At 52.1% G+C, this 18,418-nt stretch overlaps 1 protein-coding gene across 9 annotated transcripts in view; it reads right to left on the bottom strand.

Annotated features, from left to right (window-relative positions):
• The window catches only part of CUX1 (cut like homeobox 1), a 353,404-nt gene that overhangs the window by 38,719 nt on the left and 296,267 nt on the right, over positions 1 to 18,418 (bottom strand). For 6 of the 9 annotated variants that reach the window (XM_045875613.3, XM_045875612.3, XM_064593191.1 and 3 more), the window contains one exon: positions 2,722 to 3,024. The exons of the other annotated variants lie outside the window; for them this stretch is intronic. In XM_045875613.3, the coding sequence (XP_045731569.2) occupies positions 2,722 to 3,024 (303 nt within the window). The remainder of the gene's footprint in view (positions 1 to 2,721; positions 3,025 to 18,418) is intronic. 9 annotated transcript variants of the gene reach the window in all.

The raw sequence follows: 18,418 nt of genomic DNA on the forward strand, positions 1-18,418 counted from the left end.
TTCGTCAGAGGCTTAAAAAGAAAATGTCTCTTCTCTGAGAGCCATTCAGCTGCAGGTTAAGAGGAGCCGGCACTTTTGAAGGCGCAAATGAGAAATCAGGGACAACCTGAGCGACCAGATGGGAGAAGGTGAATAATAGGACTTATTAGGTGGAAATGGAGACTGGGATCAGACAGGCCAGTGTTTGGTGCCACAAAGCGTAGGGAACATGACCCCCAGGCCCAGAGCAGCTCTGCCCCTCCGTGGCAGGGTGACCGTGGATGACAGACAGGCTCACGCCCTCCGTCTGCGAGAAACACCACCAAGGAGTTCGCTATGTGCAGGAAAGTGATAGATGTAATAAACAGCTGGTTATTACTTGCTTGACCCACCTTGTTGGGGGGGGTGGGGGAGGAGAGGAAATCATATGAATATTCTTGGAAATTTTTATTACTTCTAGAGGTTTCATAGCAGCAACTCTCAATCATTTTTGGGTCATGGACCTACTTGAGAACCTGAAGAAAGCTACTGACCCTTACCTGATAAAATGTGCGCACACGTGCACTCTGCTTATGATTTTAAGAGACTGACCCATGAACACGTCAAGATCTCAAGTCAGAAGTGAAGAGGATGCCTGGGCCTTATAGCTGCATTATTCAGCTATAACTTGGCCCCCTCCGTGCCCATTACTCCACTGAGAGACCCCAGCAGGGGAGGCAGCTTCCACCCTGGAAAAGCTAAGACCAGCTATAGCAACCACCGAGAGTGCTTCTCAGCTCCGTGGTGGCACCGCTAGGGAGCTCTTCCGGAAGTTCCTGCTCCGAAAGGAGGAAGTCCTCTCTCTCTCTGGGGTGGAAAGTTTCACCCCTGATTTTGTGCTTCACAGCATTTGAAAATGGGAGTTCGACAGGCCAGTGGGGTTCTACTGTGGTGGCACACGACCAACACCAGCCAGAACTCCAGCAAGGATGGAAACAGGGATGGGAAGGCCAAGGATGAGATTTTAATGTTATGACCTCACAGCTGTGATCTTGCAACTTCTCAGTGGCTTGTCTATTTTTAAAAAAGATTTTATTTATTTATTTGAGAGAGAGAGACAGAGTGCACTGAGGCAGAGTGAGAGCGAGAAGCAGACTCCCCGCTGAGTGGGGAGCCCGATGCGGGGCTCGATCCCAGGACCCTGAGACTGTGACCTGAGCCCAAGGCAGATGCTTAGCCGACTGAGCCACCCAGGCGCCCTTTCTCAGTGGTTTAAAGGGAGTTTTCTTCAGCTGCTTGCCCATGACTACAGAAACAACACTTCCTATAAGGGAGTGGGCAGCAATAATCTATCGGGCCTGCTTCTCTGGAGTCGTGATAAGACTGTAAGGTAGGGGATGACCTGTGTCTAGGAATCCCTGCGTATTTCAATCATTGATGAACATGCGGGACTTCACGGCCATTTAAAAAAATCAACAGCTAAATTTTATTTCTTTGAATTAACTTAATTCAAAACATTCTCAGTTGACATTACTTTTTCTCTTGTTCTCTTTTGCGTAAGCAGTGGGACAGAGGACCTTAACCAGGCAAGCTGGCCGCCGAGCCTCCGAGCTGTGAAGTCACCACACACACTTCCCTGAAACTCACTTCACTGCTACTCCCTTCTTTTCCTATCCCCTGGGAAAAACAGACATGCAAGGCCCCTCTGCAAATTCCAGCCACTCTTCGGGGTTGTCATAACATGTACCGCATAGAACAGTGCTCCTTAATTGACATCTACACTTGGGAAGTAAGGACAGAAGCGTTTGGGGGACTTGGGGCGCCTGGATGGCTTAGTCGGTGAAGCTTCTGACTCTTGATCTCAGCTCAGGTCTTGATCTCAGGGTCATGAGTTCAAGGCCCACATTAAGTGTTTGGGGAGTGGCTGTTTCCAGTCTCTGGGTGGCCAAGCCTGGAGAACCCCATGTGGTCCCTACTGAACCACAGGAGCACAAAGGTTTAAAATGACCAAATGCTCTAATATTCCTAGCATCACAGCTACTGACTGTGCCACAGAGCCCTCAGGGGAGAGCCGCCTCGGGTGGGGCATGCACGAAGCTAACCGCCTGGGTTTGCGGTGAACCCTCGAGGGAGGAGTGGCGAACTCAGTTCCGTAGGAGCTCTCTACTGCCTCCCAGTGGAGGGCCTGGGGAAGGGAGCCGGCATCATCAGGCAGGAGGTGGGGACAATAATGGACTATTAGCTGCAGGCAGGGTGCTACTCAACAGGCCTAAGTCGGGCACTGCTGTCCCAGAGGTACAGGGGAGGCTCCGAGAGTAGCTTGCTCAGGCTGACGGACAGAGCAAGAGGAAGAACTGGGCTATGAACCCAGTCTGGGGACTCTCCCAACACGCCATGGGATGGGCTGGGCTGACGCTGCTCGGGCCCAGCGCTGGTGCCCTCGAGGACCGGGAGTTCCACCAGGCATGCCCCAGTCAGGCGGTCTCAGCGCCTGGCGTGAGTCCGCTCCAGCCGCATGGGTATCCGCTAAGAGGTCCCAGTGGGGGCGCTGTGGCGGGGGGGCGGGGGCAGGAGCAGGCCGGGACTGACCGCCCTGAGGAGCCCTCGTGTTCACAGCCGGAGGGCACTGTATGTTCTTAGAGGTAGCTTATCAACGTTTAAACCTGTTGGCTGGCTCAGCCTGAGTGCCCTCCACCCATCCCTCCAGAAACCAACAGGAAGCAACCTGGCACCCCCGACTTGGCAGCCAGGGAGGGAACCTACCGAGATTGTTGTCCGTCAGCACCTCCTTGACTCTCTTGGTGATGCCGTAGGTGTCCAGCTCTGGAGACATGGCTACCAGCTCTTGGATGCTGAGGGCCGAGTGTCCGGAAAGAGGCAGAGGGGTGGTGGGCTGGGAGTCTGAGGCAGGTGGGTCACTGGGCTCTTGTGGTTTGCCATCCTTACTCGTTTCAATGGGGGGACAGGGCTGTTGGACCAGCTCAGTCAAACTCTTGACGGATTCGCTAGAGCTCATCGGTGACTCGGGTGCAGGGCTGCAGCTGGCAGAGGTCTTTGGAGTGCTTTCTGTAATTAAAGCACACGACAATCCGGGGCTGAAAATAGCTGTCTTTCACGGCGCACGTCTACTTTCCTTACCTAGGAAGTATCAGTGAAATGCCCGTGCAAGCATACAGCATGGCAGCTATGGTTCTAAGGCTGGGAGAAACCTCTAATGTTGTCTTACAGAATAAAACGTAACGGCAACAGAAGAAAAACTCGGGGGTTAAACAAAAGGTTTCTGAAGGCCCAATGTAAGGGCATTCTGTTGAGAAACTGCTGTCCTATGAACCACGGGCTCACGCAGTCGTGATTTTCTTCCAATGGGACCCCCTCATTCCCTAATTCAGAAGGACCTTGGCTAACTTATAATTTGCAGATTTATTCTGTCCATAATTTCCAGAACAAAATGAATGGGTGGGTTCTTTTAAATGAGGGCTGCCCACAGGGCGTGGCCACCATGGTTATGAAGACCCTCGAAGAGGAGGCGTAAGGTCTCGGCGGCTGGCCCCAGCTGGGGGGCCCAGGACTGAGTCCCGGGACTTCATGTGGGTTCTTGCTGTGACCCCGGAGGGCTCCATAGCACCCAGCTGGAGGGAACCGACAGAAGAGGAGCACCCACTCTGTTCCCCGTCAAACGCTAGGACGCGAGTTTGAAGGCGGAGCTCTGTTTATGTACGCCACCCATGCTGTGGCCACTGCCGGGAGAGATGGGGCCAGGGTGGCAGCCAGGTCTCCATGCTCTCCCTTCTTAAGAAGGGTCTCTGTCCCATCGCAGGTGCCCAGGGGGGAGTGCCACCCCGTGCTCTGTTGGGGAGCGGTCCCTTCTGGTCTCCCTGTCAGCCTCACCCGTGAAACCCAGCATCCATTTTAGTTTTGGGATGTCTGGAATAAAGGCTTTGGCCATTTCCCAATTACCAGATACAGAGAGAGGTTGTGTGCGGAAGGAAAGTGCAGAGTGATTTAGCACCGTGGTCCTACCCATGAGGTAAAATCTGCCGATGGCTTGGGGTCTGGTATGGTCTCCCCCGACCCCTCCCCAGCCCCCCCATCAAGCAGGGTACATGGTAAGACCGCACGGCACCATGTGTGAGGGGCCAGGCCAGGTGTCTTCACATGGGTTCTCTGGCCCCAGAGAGATGATGTTTCAGAAAGCAGGCCACTCACGGAACATCAGTACACACGGGCGCCCCCCTCCCCAAATACTCACTACCTGATGAAACAAAATGTTAACACTGAGTGATGACTGAATTTCAGATGGACACAGACATGGGGTATCCCTTCCTGGACATACCATATCCAGGATAACAGCCTACTCTGAACTCAAGAGGATGGGAAACGTATTCCGAATACAAGGGCTCGTTCATATAAACACCTAGAAAGATAAAATCCCAAATAAAACAACTGCAACTCAACCGATAAACCTGTTTATTGTCCTAAGCAGGAACAGAGTTCCACCATCACATAAACCTGTGTTCTCAACCTCGAAAATCTGGCTTAAAAAAAAACCACAACCCACTGGTTTGTGAAAGATGTAAAAGAGATAGGCGTAAACAGCAGAAATGATCCATATAAATCTTTAAGGCAATATGAATCCTACAAATCGGATTTCTTCTCTCTGCTCACCTCCAGGTCATCATACAACTGGATATAAAACCCAGCAAATGTTATTTTTGTATCTGAAGCAGCAAAGAAATTGTACTGTAAATTTGCCCTGATTCACCCATGCGAGGGACCGATTTGGCAGATCATCCATCTTGCTCACTGCAGACTGTCAAGGATGGTACGAATCCCCACATGATAAACAGATTCCTTCTCAGGTTTGTGTCCTGTAACCCACAGCAAGGTCAAAAGCATGGCTGCCTGCCTGACAGACCGCACGGAGCCACTGCCCTGGTGCTTCCCATTTTGTGCGGCGTCAGCCGAGATGGAGCTCCCGGCTCAAAGCCCTTAAGATCAAAACCCCACCTCGGCCTTGAAAGGTACCGGGCGTGTGCTGCCGGGCTGGTGTGCATTGGACTCTGCTCTGAGTCTGGGTCTAAATGTAAAAGACAAGTCGAAGCTGAGTGCTCTTTCTGGGGGATGTTATTCACGGACAGACACATGTGCACACAGATAACCACTGCGCTCTCAGCTCATGGAAAGCAGAATCAGGCCCCCCGTGTTTGGATAGGCATGGACAGATGCAAGAGCAAATGGCCCCATTGGAGACCCCATGAGTTCTCATGCTGAGAACATCACTGTGGAAAGAGTCACTTCTATTTTTTTTTTTTTTAAGGTTTTTATTTATTTATTCATGAGAGACAGAGAGAGGGAGGCAGAGGGAGAGGGAGAAGCAGACTCCCTGCTGAGCAGGGAGCCTGATGTGGGGCTTGATCCCAGGACCCCGGGATCATGACCTGAGCCGAAGGCAGACGCTTAACTGGCTGAGCCAGCCAGGTGCCCAGAAAGAGTCATTTCTTTAGAAAGCTGTTTCCAGTAAGCACCCAGCTCCAGCACCCGAACCAGCAAACTCAGTAACCAAAGTCAAGCCAGAAACAAGCTCCAGAGCCCCCCACAAGGCGGTCCCGCCCCTGGGTGCAGGAAGGACATGTGGTTGCCTGTCCTTGGCCATCTTGACAGAACAAGAGATGTTGTCCAAAAAAAGAAGAAATATTACTTTTTTTTGTTTTGTTTTCCAAGTATCAGTAAACAGAGGCTTCGGTCTAAAGCAATACTTTCCGAAGGTGAAGGAATAAGGCTTTCTTCCACTCCATGTAATTAAAAATAATTAAAAAAAAAAAAAAGCAGGAGTCCTGGGCTTGGCATTAAGATGAACTCGGGGATGAGGCTACCTCTACTAGCTGGCTGTGTTCACAGGAATGACATTCACAACTTCTTGGGACATCTGGCTTCCTCATCTGGAAAATGCCAACAGTGTTGCAGTGAGGACTGAACCTCCCACATGGCTGGTGCTAAGAAACACAACCTGAATTTGATGGGTTTGTTTGTTTTGTTTTTAAAAGCGGTTATTAAATTGTATTGAAATGTATTTGTTGGGACGCCTGGGTGGCTCAGTCGGTTAACTGTCCAACTCTTAGTTTTGGCTCAGGTCATGATCTCGGGGTCGTGAGATCAAGGCCCACGTCATGCTCCATGCTCGGTGCAGAGTCTGCTTCTCCCTCTCCCTCTGCTCCTCCCCCAGCTCATGCTCTCTTCTCTCAAATAAATAAAAAAAGAAGCCTTATTTTATCATCATTCGTTAGAGTAGCTCCTATGTAAGCTAACACCATTTCTCATGCACTCCCTGCATGCCAGGCCCTGGGCTAGGGCTCACGAGAATGACCAACCGCGCTCCTCACAAGGACCTCAGTGTGAGGCAGGTATATCCATTTCCCTCCTTTGACAGACTTAAGATGCCCTGTCTGGTGACACAGCCAAGAACCAGTCAGATGTTCTGTATTCAGAACAGCCCACCCGTACGGTGGGGCCCGAAACCGGGTGTCCATTCGTGGCAGCACGACTGGGCCTGCCTTCCAGGACACGATTGCTCTACAATCCATATGTCACCATGCATGAATCTCAAAAACGGGATGGCCAGCACCCAAGAGCCAACCCACTACTGGGATTAGGGAAGGGAACCAGAATGCACGTAGTACCCAGTGATAAACGGAGGGCGTTTACGCACGGCTGCATCCGATTCTCCGCACTCCAGGCGGGGAAACCAAGGCACAGACAGGCAATATGACTTGTCCAGGTCACGTGGGTGAAGGATCTGAACCAGGCTGAGAGTGGAAAGCCTCCGTGTTTCCACCCACCCTTTGTCTGGCAGTCACTGGAGTAGCCGCGTGCCTGCCCTTCATTCATTCATTTGCTCGCTCGCTCACTCAGGCATTCTGAAAGCGCCTACTCTGTGCCATGCAGCCCGCTGGGCACTGGGGATAAGAGAAATCAGACACCCATTTTGCTTTGGCGGCGCCCTCAGACAGCAGGGCTGGGCCAATCGAAAACGGGCAATTTGCATACTGGGAAAGCCCCTGCACACAGCTCATCTACCCGATATTGACAGCAATACTAAGGTGTTACATTAAGAAGTGACCCATGTGGATTACTTTTTTTTTTTTTTTTTTTGCAAAGCTTCGAATCTTGCACAGGAGTCGCTTGGTTAGTAAGATACAGAGAGCAGAGGCAGTGACTTGAGGCCCTCCGAAATTCATGAGGCATCCAGGAACTATAAAAGGATTATGAAAAATATTATATTCCAAAAACAGCAGGCAAACAACAGCTGCCTTAAGTTTTCAACAGAAGTCGGTTGAAAACGCTCACCCGCCATAATTTCCAGAGACACATCTCCCTGCAGTTTATCCGATCCACCGTTGAAATTTCCATACCCGGCCCTCTATCTGCAGTAATAATAACCCAAATTCCATTTAGTGTTCATTTGAGCAGTCAGGATAAAGTCATTTCTTATTATCTCCCCACTGTGTAAAAAACAGCTTGAAGGTAGGAAGTCAGCAAGCATTTTCACCAAAAAGTAATTATTGTAAGTGACATTTTTACTGCTGGCATGCCATAAGGCGAACTGTGCATTCAGAAGGACAAGTTGCTGAAACAAAATGACAGGGTACTCTGTGACATTCTGACAAGAACCCAAACATTATTTAACTGGTGGCTGGTCTGATGCACCACTTTTCATTATGTCCATAGTTTAGGCTTTGAGCCCCTGCCAAGCCAGGAAATTCCAAGTGACTATAAAGACAGACAAGTATGGGGAGATGGGAGACAGGAGGGAGGAGTTGGGGGGGTGGGGGGTTGCCGAACAGGGCTGGGGAGCAGCATGGCCGGGGGCCGGCACGTGGAAATGGGAGCGAGGGAGGAAATCAAGGAGACAAGGAAAAGGGGGTGCACGGGGGAGGGGCAGAGTGGAAGACAGAGCCAGAGGGGGGATGGCAGGCTCTCCAGCTGCGGCTCTACGGTGGGGCCAGGGTGTGCAAGAGGTCCCGAGGCACCTGGTGCTGGCATCCTGGGTCCAGCGGGAGCCCTGGTGGCCTGGAAGGACCTGCCCGGCTCGAGGCCTTCCCAGTGGACAGGGCTGACAGCTTCGAAGGCCACCACAGGGTGACCAGCAGTCTGCAATGCTTCTCAGTGGAGTTCAGATGTGGGTTCCGGGATGGAGCCGCTGAACCCAAGCTGCTGTGTCGGGGCTCGCTTGCCTTCTTCTAGGAGAGCCCCCACCCCCCAACCTGAGCCTCTCCACCTCAAAGGTGCACGGTGACGCTCATTTGCTCTCCTGTATTTTTGTCAGAAATCCATCAGACCCACCCCACACGGTCACGTGAGACCCCTTTACCAATGTCCCCAATGCCAAACCCAGCCCCAGCGGTGGTGGCTGTTTAGACGGGCTCCTCAGTCCCAAACCCCGCCTCCGGGTCAGACAGCAGACACTCGTGGCCCCTTAGGACCACTGCCGACTTCTCCAGGCCAAGAGAAAATGTGGAGTTTTTTGTTTTTGAGCATGAGCAGCCTTTTGGTGGATTAGCATGGGCTTGAAACAAAATACATGGATACTTTAATAGATGTCAGAACTTTCTACACCCCTGGATATTTTCTACTGAGAAAGGAACAGAAGGAACCTAATAACATACTAAGGCGTGTCCACGCTACAAAACAGCCTTCTTCCCGAAGGCCGAGGCCTGAGTCTGACGCCATGGGGGAGTAAGGGAAGGGGCCGCACCAGGTCCCATTCCCAAGGGTCCCTGGCAGTCTCCCCCACCCGCAGGAAGGGTCCATTCCCAAATGGGCGGTGGAATCAAGCATCAACCCACACCGACACCCAGGCCTTGCCTGCCCCCTCCTTGGGCTGGCAACACTCTCTCCGGCCCTGAGCCAGTCCGGGCATTGCCTGAAACCACTGAACATCTCAGCAAACCTACCAGATCCCTTGTTTTTTCTTTTTCTTTTTCCCAATGGCAGAAAGGAGTAACCTGTTCAACGTTTTGGGCAGGAAGAGCTGGGGAGGGGCCCGACGGGCTGGGTGGGACCGCCTGCTGTCCCAGGAAAGGGAAAACGACTGTCGGTCCTAGTTTCTTCTGGAACACAGCACATCAGTGCTTCCTCCCTCATATACCCGGCCCCCTGCCAGCACAGAAGGCAGGCAGATGAGACAAGATCTCTGGCGCACAGTAGGTACCGGGCTGTGCATGTGCGTGAGCAAAACATTTTTAAAAATTTGTCCAAGGAAACTCGCATAGTGACGTAGAAGCCAAAATACTTTACTTATTAACAAAGAAAAAAACCCCCATAAAAGTAAGGTTGTTACTTAACTTGGGCCATGTATAGCTTACCTCCCCAAACGTGACCTCTAAGCCACTTGAAGAAGAGAGGGCCTGTGTCTTTCATTCAGTGGGGGGCCCTTCTAAGTGCCAGGCAGGGTGCTAGGGGATGGGGCACAGTGGGGAGCCGGGCAGATGTCATGAAGCAAGTCATGGTCACAAAGACCCTGAGACGAGAGCAGGGCGGGGGCGCTTGGGGGGGGCAGGTGTCACCGTGACATGGAAGCTGAGCCTGGGTGGGCCGGGTCACACACTAAGAAGGGAAGGGGCCGCAGCGGAGGCGGGGGGGGGGGGGGGCGCGGAGGGCAGCCGGATGTGCCATCTGGAAAGAAGGCTCTGAGGCATGCTCCAGGGTGGGGACCACGGGCCTGGGAAGCAAAAGAATCCGAGAGACACTTAGGAAATAGAAACTGTGTGTGCGCCTATGTGCGTGTGTGCGTGCGTGGACATGAGCGTGTTTGGGAGGGTGCGTAAGAGGAAGAGAAGGATGGAGATGGGCTGCCAGACTTTGGCTTAGACGACGGGCGAGGGGGGCGTGGGGTGCTAGTCACTGAAGGGAGCAGTTCTGGGGAGACAAGGCTGAGTCCAAGGTTGGGTGCATTTCACCGGAGGGGGGTGTTGAGTTCTTGGGTCTGGGAGTGGCGGTGGGCCCGCGGTGGGAGGCGGCAGGACCGTCCTTAGCTGGTCACCTCAGCCGGGTGCACAGCACCCGGGGGTGCGGGACATGTTGCCTCTGTCACCTGGAGATCTACGGATGCTCGGCTCCTCCCATCAGACACCATCTTGTGCAACCGGGCACTTCCCTCACTCTCGAGGTGGTTTTTCACTCTCTTTTCTCCCCAAACTGGGAAAGCATATGGGGGGAGAGACGTTCTCCGCAATCCTGGGCTGACCCAGGCGGCGCCGTCCTGCCTGGAAGATTTGGGGCGTCCGTCTGCCCTCTCTCGGGGATCCTCATATTTCTAGTGCATGTTTTATAAGCTCTGAAGGGCACACGCACATCAAAGGCGAGTTTGGGAATTCAACGTTCATTTAATTCAGTTGAAAATTAAAAACGCTCCTTAAATTACAATTCGTCTTTTGTAGTGAACTCAGCCTGGCAAAGCTGCAGAAGCTGCACTGGGCGACACACTTGGCCCTGCTTCAGGAGCTCGGTGCTCACCCGGTTTCCAGCTTTTCTGCAGATCCATACTGATTTAGAAATAATGCTTTCAAATTACCTTCAATAACCTTATTACTGAACCAGCTGTGTGTATGAACACTTATCAATGCGTCCCTGTGCATTAAGAGAAAATGTATGTCATACAAACAGTCTAAATATATATTACCGAGATGGGAAAAAACAAACCCTCTAGTTAAATTGCTTTGCTGTAATCAAAGATTAATCACTGTGTGAGCGTGAGTGAGCGTGTGCGCCCGCACGCCCGTGTCCTCTCTCTTTCTCCAGGCTTCCTTTCTGGCTTTGGGCAAACCTGCCTGGCCTTCACCGACAGCCATGTTCCCTGGCGGACAGGTCACACACGCTGTGTTGAGAGCGGAATTAATTTTCCCAGACTTCGAAGAGGTGGTTTTGAATATGGTTTTGTTCCTGAGCCTTCTAGGCCTGCAGCTCAGAAGCTCTCCTTCCCCCAGGCACCCTGGGGGACCGCAGGCTTCGGAGTGCCCATCTGTGCAGAGGCTCGAGCGTCCGCCCCAAGAGCAGCCCGTCCCCTCTCAATAACACCGCCAGGCAGCCTGGCGTGTGGGTAATGATGTTTGGGCTGTGACGGAATGTTCCTTAGAGGATCCAGGGCTGACGGCAGCCGCCGAACAGGCCGGTGTGGTGGGCTGCGCCTCGGCTTTCCATCCGGACGCGGGTGGGTGAGCCGACCCGGCACCGGGTCGTGCGGGGCAGAACCAGTAACATCTCCGCCGTCCGAGACGGTACTAGGAAAGCTATTAAGGTGCGTTATTTTACACATCCTCCTAATCTCTCCATACTGCTTTACTTAATTTGTGATGAAATTGTTGAGAAAGGGTACTTAATGTAGGACAGTCAGTAAAAGTAATTTATCATCTTCCCGCTTCAGTGCTCACGTTATCAGCGAACTCATTTTCTGCATTCATCATGCAATCAGCCTATTATTTGCATATTAATCAGGCAGTGGACCATGAAAGAACTGTATCCCAGCCAAACGCAGCACTATCTCAGGAGAAACACTCCGTAATTATCATACATCAGTGTTATGATGTGGTAATTGATTATAACATCTTTCTGCTGCCCCTGGGGAGCCCATCTCCTCACCCGGCTCCAGGCACTCTGGACAGATTGTTCTTTTCCTCCTCAAAACAGAGGAACCACGGCTGTTCTCTCCGGTTGCTGTTTCGGTGGAGTATTGATTCTCTCTTCCGATTTCAGGAGGTATTTCAACCACGTGGAACAAAGCTAACCGTGAAGCTCGGGGCCGAGCAGGTCTAGCCAGGAGGAAGGCACGGCCCTCTGGACTCGGCGTCCTCTCTCTCCCTCTCCCCCCAGCTTTGGGCTTCGGAGGTGCTGCGAACAGCTTCCAAGAAAGTTTCCTTGTCAGACAAAATGCTGCAACTTCAGTCCCTCCTTGCCGCAAAGTTGGTACAAAGGCAGTTTGGCTGCCTTATTTAGGTGCCAAATGACAGACTAATTTTGGTCCTCTTGTAAAGGACAAATCCAACATCTGCCAATTCAGACTCGGGCTATATTTAGGGAATCCACTTCCAAAGGGAAGAACAAAACACAAAATCAAGATGAGGCCGGTGATGGAGTCTCCTGGCTCGCTCTCTGAGATGCCCTCCTCACACCTCGTGAGGACCCTGACATGGCCCAAGGGCCAGCGTGCATGGGGCTGGGGCGCCAGGGGAGGCCGGGCCAGCTCAGGGCCGCCGGCAGGGAGAGGGCAAGACAGCCAAAGGGCGGGTCTGTCCTTCAGCAAGGGACAGGGCCCTGGGCCACCGTGTGTATTTTCCTTGGATGTAGATGGGAAGGGTTTCAAAGCAGCATGGACCCATGTCACGGGCCGGATGGATTATATATGTTCCATTGCAAAACTTCATAGAGTTGGGTCTGACTCTGCCACTGACTTGTCCCTGGGTTCTCTCCTCTTCTCTTGCCCAGCTCCTGGCTGAAATGCAAGGGATGCATCCCAGGGTAACGGAGGTATCGGATTTTTTACTGTCTTCTATCTTGGATCTGCTTTTTTCTATTTGTTCAAATGTGTAATTTGAGCCCAGTTTTGTTCCCTGGTTTGAAATGTGGCCTTGACTTCTCTCTGAGGATAGTTCCAAGGACCAACCCCTCCCCCATGGCAGGGGGTACTGAGCCCTCAGGCGTGAGTGACAGCTCGCCTGGACCCAAGCTGGGCCGCTGGTCTCAGGACCATCTTCTTGCCTTTTCCATCTTCTTGACTGGGGCCAAATCACCTCTCATCTCTGGGCCTTGGTGTTCTCCATCCGTAAGATGGGGGAAATCATTTCCACTTACTGATGAAGGATTCAAGGTGTTAGCACTGTGCCCAGCACATGAGAGACACAAATATATGAGTTTCCTCATTTTATTCCTACCACCTTTTTAAAACTACTTGAAGATGTTTAGGCATTTAAGCTTTCTTCAGCCTTCCCTAGAACCAAACCACTGAAAACCCAAGTCCTCGTTTGCTCCTATGACCTACTTTTGCTTCTTGCACTGAATGCCCAATGTACTGTAAATTCTGTTTTCCAAAGAAAGTCTAAAGGGGAGAGAAGGCAGACGTGTCCAGAGGCCCGTGACCAGGGCCTGCAAGGGCTTTCTCCGAAAGAGTCGGGGTGTGCTGGCACGGAGGGGGATGGTATTGTCGCTCACCTGTGCCGACAGTCACCCCTATATCCTGACAAGATGGCCTGGTTCCAGAACGGTTTGCTCCAGATGGCATGAGCGATAACCTGCAGTCTTATCCTGGAAGCTCAGGATTTGGGGTCAGCTTTACACAATGGTAGATGGACGGGCAACTTCCGAAGACGGATGGCATTTCAGAGAAGCCAAGAGTCTGGCGAGCTGTGCGCGGGTCCTCCTTTGGCGGGCCCGTGGAGCCAGCGGCGACCCAGCGACGTTTGCACTCGACAAAGCTCCACCCAAGGAGTGAGTGGCTGGACTTCTTTCCTGGTTTAAAGCCAGAGGCCTGACATTGGGGTGTGCACGTGTATGACCCTGAAGCTCTCCACGCACACACGAAGCGGCGTAGAATGGTACTGGCTGTAGCAGCAGAAGTAAAGGTTCACGTAGCGTCTCCTCTGTGCCAGCCTGTTCCAGAGGCTTCTGTACACAAAGTTGTTTAAACCTCCCAACAGCCCAGGGGACAGGGACTGTCTTCTCTCCTTCATAGAAGACACCAACACTCAGAGAGATGGAGTCACTCGCCTGAGGCCACACAACCGCTCATTGGCAGAGGCCAGATGAGCCCTTGGCAGTCCGCCGAGCCTGCCTCGTCTCAGGGCTGCTCACGGACGCTCGAGGCTGCTGACTGTGGGATAGTTTCTTAGGTTTTGCTGTTAAAAGTAATTTATTTATTTATTTTTAAAAAGATTTTATTTATTACAGAAAGAGAGCGTGCGTGCACAAGTGGGGGGGGAGGGGCAGAGGGAGAGGGAGAAGCAGACTCCCCGTGGGACTCGATCCCAGGACCCTGAGATCATGACCTGAGCCGAAGGCAGGCGCTTAACCGACTGAGCCACCCAGGCGCCCCATGTTAAAAATAGTTTACATCTCGGGCTCCTGGGTGGCTCAGTTGGTTAAGTGACTGCCTTTGGCTCAGGTCATGATCCTGGAGTCCCGGGATCGAGTCCCGCATCGGGCTCCCTGCTCGGCGGGGAGTCTGCTTCTCCCTCTGGCCCGCCCCCCTCTCATGTGCTCTCTCTCATTCTCTCTCTCTCTCAAATAAATAAATAAAATCTTTAAAAAAAAAATAGTTTACATCTCTCTCACTAGTGATTGGTTAAATGAAATACGGTATATATCCAGATACGGGATTTCCTATGGCTGTAAAAAGAGGAGGAGGAAATTCTTTGTGTACTAGCCTAGAAAGTCTCTACCATATATTGCTAGTTGAGAAGAGCAAGGCACAGGACCTTGAGGCCTGCATGGTCCCTTCTGTGTGGAACAGTATCTAGATATAGGGACAGGCTACAGGAAACCGGGAACAGGATCATCTCTGGGGAGGGCGGTTGGGGACCTGGGGGATTAGGGAAGGTGGGCGACTTATTTTTAAAAAAGGGTGTAAGCCCTTCGAAATCTTGCCTTTTATAATCATGGTGCACTTCGTTTATTCAAGAAAACCCCACAAATCATAATTTTTAAGAAAGTCAAATAAATCTCTTATTTTGAGTTACTCTAATTCTCTCCCCTCTTTCTTTCGGTAGAGGCATGGTGGCAAATCCCACTTTATGCCAGAGAAGCCTTTCCCGGGAACGGTGAGGCCGACATCTGCTTGAGAGCAAACCCCAAGTGGCCTGCCTGCTCAGTGCTGGCTGCCCAGGGAGGCCTCTGCGGGGCCTTCAGGTACAGCGTGCTCCAGGGGAGGGCAGGTAGGGCTGGGCCTCCACTCTCCCCTGCCCTCCTGTGTTAATGTTGTAGTAGGGCCACTTCACGTGACTGGTCCCCCCGCGACGAATCCCACGATAGTCCCAGTGGCTACGAGAGCTGAAAAGCAGCATGGGCACGAGCACGAGGGGGAGGTGATCCCGACGAGTCACATTTTGAGGGAATTTGTGAGAGGACAGCCTCCTGTCCTGTGGTGTGCCGGCTGGGAGGGGGCCCCCCCCTGAGGCCCTTGTGGGCTTGCTGTGCCCCAGCCTGCATCTCGTCACTCTCGAAGGATTAGCTGTAGTACAAGCAAACCCCTTCTCACCCGAGCTTAGCCGAGATAAGGTTGACAATTTTGGAAAGACATTAATTAGAAGGAAACGCACAGAGCACAGTTTCCCGGACCATCCTGGCAGGCACGGGGAGACCCCTCGTTCTTGGAAGAACAAGTTACGGCACTGCACCCAAGGTGAGCAAGGAACTTTCTAGGCCCTGGTGGGAAGTTCCCTAAGGCCTGCCGGGGCTGGGGGTTTCAGGCCTGGCTGGCTCTGGAGCATACACTCCTCAGGCCCACCTCCTCTCGAGAAAGAGCCACCGGCGGGGGAAGCAGCACTTCAGGACGAGAGGCAGCAGGCCAGCATCCCAGGCCCAACACCGCCAGGGGCAGGTCGCCAGGGTCACCCAGAAAGAGCAAGGCGCCTCTGTCCGTCCCGCGTCTGCACTTTCCTTCTTACTACACAAGCCTCCGGCCAGCACGACAATAGCAGTTACACACAGGAGAGACAAAATTCCCCCAGCATCCACTTTCCTCCCGTCACTCTGGTATTATTTTATTTATTTTTTTAAAGATTTTATTTATTTATTAGGGAGAGAGAGAGAAAGCACAAGCAGGGGGAGAGGTTGGTAGAGGGAGAAGCAGGCTCCCCGCCGAGCAGGGAGCCCGATGCGGGGCTCGATCCCAGGACCCTGGGATCATGACCTGAGCCGAAGGCAGATGCTTAACGACTGAGCCACCCAGGCGCCCCTATTATTATTATTTTAAAAAATATTTTATTTTTAAGTAATTTCTACACCCAACGTGGGCCTCAAACCCACAGCCCCGAGATCAAGAATCACATGCTCCACCAACTGAGCCAGCCAGGCGCCCCCTGCTGTCATTTTTTTTTTTTTTTTTAAGATTTTATTTATTTATTTGAGACAGAGAGAATGAGAGAGAGAGAGCACATGAGAGGGGGGAGGGTCAGAGGGAGAAGCAGACTCCCTGCCGAGCAGGGAGCCCGATGCGGGACTCGATCCAGGGATTCCAGGATCATGACCTGAGCCGAAGGCAGTCGCTCAACCAACTGAGCCACCCAGGCGCCCCCCCCGCTGTCATTTTAAAAGGAAAAAAAAAAGCCCTCTCAACAAGGGGCTTCTCACCTTTTGCAAAGGTTCCGTGCATGCACATTCTTCCCCGGCTATGACCCTCCCGCCCGCAGAGCTCTATCTGTAATGTCCTCCTCCCTGGCGCCTTGGCCCGGCACGACCCAGCCCCTCGCTGGGGCCCGTCAGCACTGCGGGGCCTGCGCCCACACCTGCCCGATGACAGACAACAGGAAGGGAGGCACCTGCATCCCGAAACCTGTCTCTTCTGACCTTAGAAGAGGCAGTTATTTCTTTATTATGGCATTCTTGATATAATAAAAGCATCCTCATGGAGGTTTCAACCAAGAAAGAAAGAAATGAACGGAGTCTTCTGAAAGCCACCGTGTCACCACATCCTGGCGAGGATGAGCGGGCGCGCAAGGCTGAGCCCCACGTCCAAGGACGAGCAGCAGCCGCTGGCTCAGGGAGGGGCACTTTCTGGTTAACACGTGGCCTTCCAGAATTCTCCTTTGTCTGTCTGTTGTCTGTGGCTGTGTATAAGTCAGTTATATACAAATCTTTTCAGGAGTTAGAGTAATTCTTTCTGGAGAAAACCAGCAGTTACTATTGTCAATTTATTCTGATGAGAAGAGAAGGGGGCGCTTGGGTGGCTCAGTCGGTTAAGCGTCTGCCTTTGGCGCAGGTCCTGGGATTGAGCCCTATGTTGGGCTCCCTGCTCAGCCGGCTTCTCCCTCTGCCCCTCCCCCCGCTCATGCTCTTTCTCTCTCTCAAATAAATAAATAAGATCAAAAAAAAAAAAAGAAAAGGGGAAAAAAAAATCAAATCAAGTCTAGTCTAAGGCACTGGATGATGAATTTTAGACAGTGCCATGGAATCTTCTGGGGGGTGCAACTAGCCCCTCCTTTTCCTATTAACACGCTATCCAAATGCCTGCATGAGAATCCTATTACTGAGTTCAAAGCGCTAAAACCCTGGACATATTTTCCTGGTCATCTCACGGGCACGAAACGAGAGTCATTATGCATATTACAAAGGAATGTCAGCCTGTCCCTCACCAAGGGCTGTGGCCACGGGACTCTCCTGGGTGCATGAGGCCACGTACAGCACCCAGCCCGTGGCCATCATGTCAGCGAGGGGGCACATGTGAGACCACCCACGTTCAAGACACTGCAGCAGCTGTCCCCTCAAGAGGCAGCTGATGCCCTGCTGACTGAGAACAGTGACACGGAGCCATGGAATTCTCCACGGGGGGAGAAGACTTGGAACCCACAGTCCCTGACTGACACATTGGGAAAAAAGCTGGATGTTTTAGAATTAATCCGAGGAGGCTGGGCCACCCTATCGCTTAGACAGTTTGCAATAATCCATCTGAGGCCGGAGTGGAAGCTTATTAGCTACAGTAACCAAATGCTCTCGCGTACAAAGCGGAGCGCGCTTGTTCTCTGTAATGTAATGACTGACGTCGCATCCAGGGAAATCTGTCCCCCCCCCCCTTTTTTTTCTGCCCCTTTTAGATTGTCTCTAGTCTCCTTCCTTCCCTTGGGGCAAAAAGATTAATCACACCAAGGAACTGTGAATATGAAATGAGCTTCAGGGAAGGAAAATGGAAAAAAAAAAAAATCCAGTGGTTTACTAGATCGTATCTACATACTGATCTACGTACCTACCTACCTACCTAGCTATACGTATGCACGCACGCAACTCCCTTCCTTGAACCTCAAGGTTTTCTTCCCTTTAAAAAAGCCTGCTGCCTGATAAGCATGGAGAGCAGGCCCCACTCAGAGAAAACAAGCCTCACAGCCCCACCCCTTCTGTAAGTGCTTTCTTGGCTTCCCCAGAGCCCCGCGATTGCTAAGCAGTGTGAGGTCGGCTGATGCTCGATACCTGGGATGGAAGACAGACAAAAGGAAGACGTGGAGAATCAATCCCCAAAGGCCTCCCCGTCAACTCCACCTTTAAATACGTTTGCCATCTTCGATCAAAGACGACCCTGGATAGAATTGCAGACGCCCCGCCCCAAGACACTGGGAACTTTGAAAGAAGCCAACTCAAAAATGTTTGCAGAGGACTAGACTGCCTGGAAATACATTAACAAGCATCTGATCGGAAGTTCTGGCCTTTAACCGGCCCCCCCCCCCCCCACCTTTAAAGGTACTCATGTGATTGGCACGGAACTCCC

This window comes from Mirounga angustirostris, unplaced genomic scaffold (assembly GCF_029215605.1).
Source record: "Mirounga angustirostris isolate CCGP_5_RB_7025 unplaced genomic scaffold, mMirAng1.0.hap1 SCAF_5, whole genome shotgun sequence".
Classification (NCBI taxonomy): Eukaryota; Metazoa; Chordata; class Mammalia; order Carnivora; family Phocidae; genus Mirounga; species Mirounga angustirostris.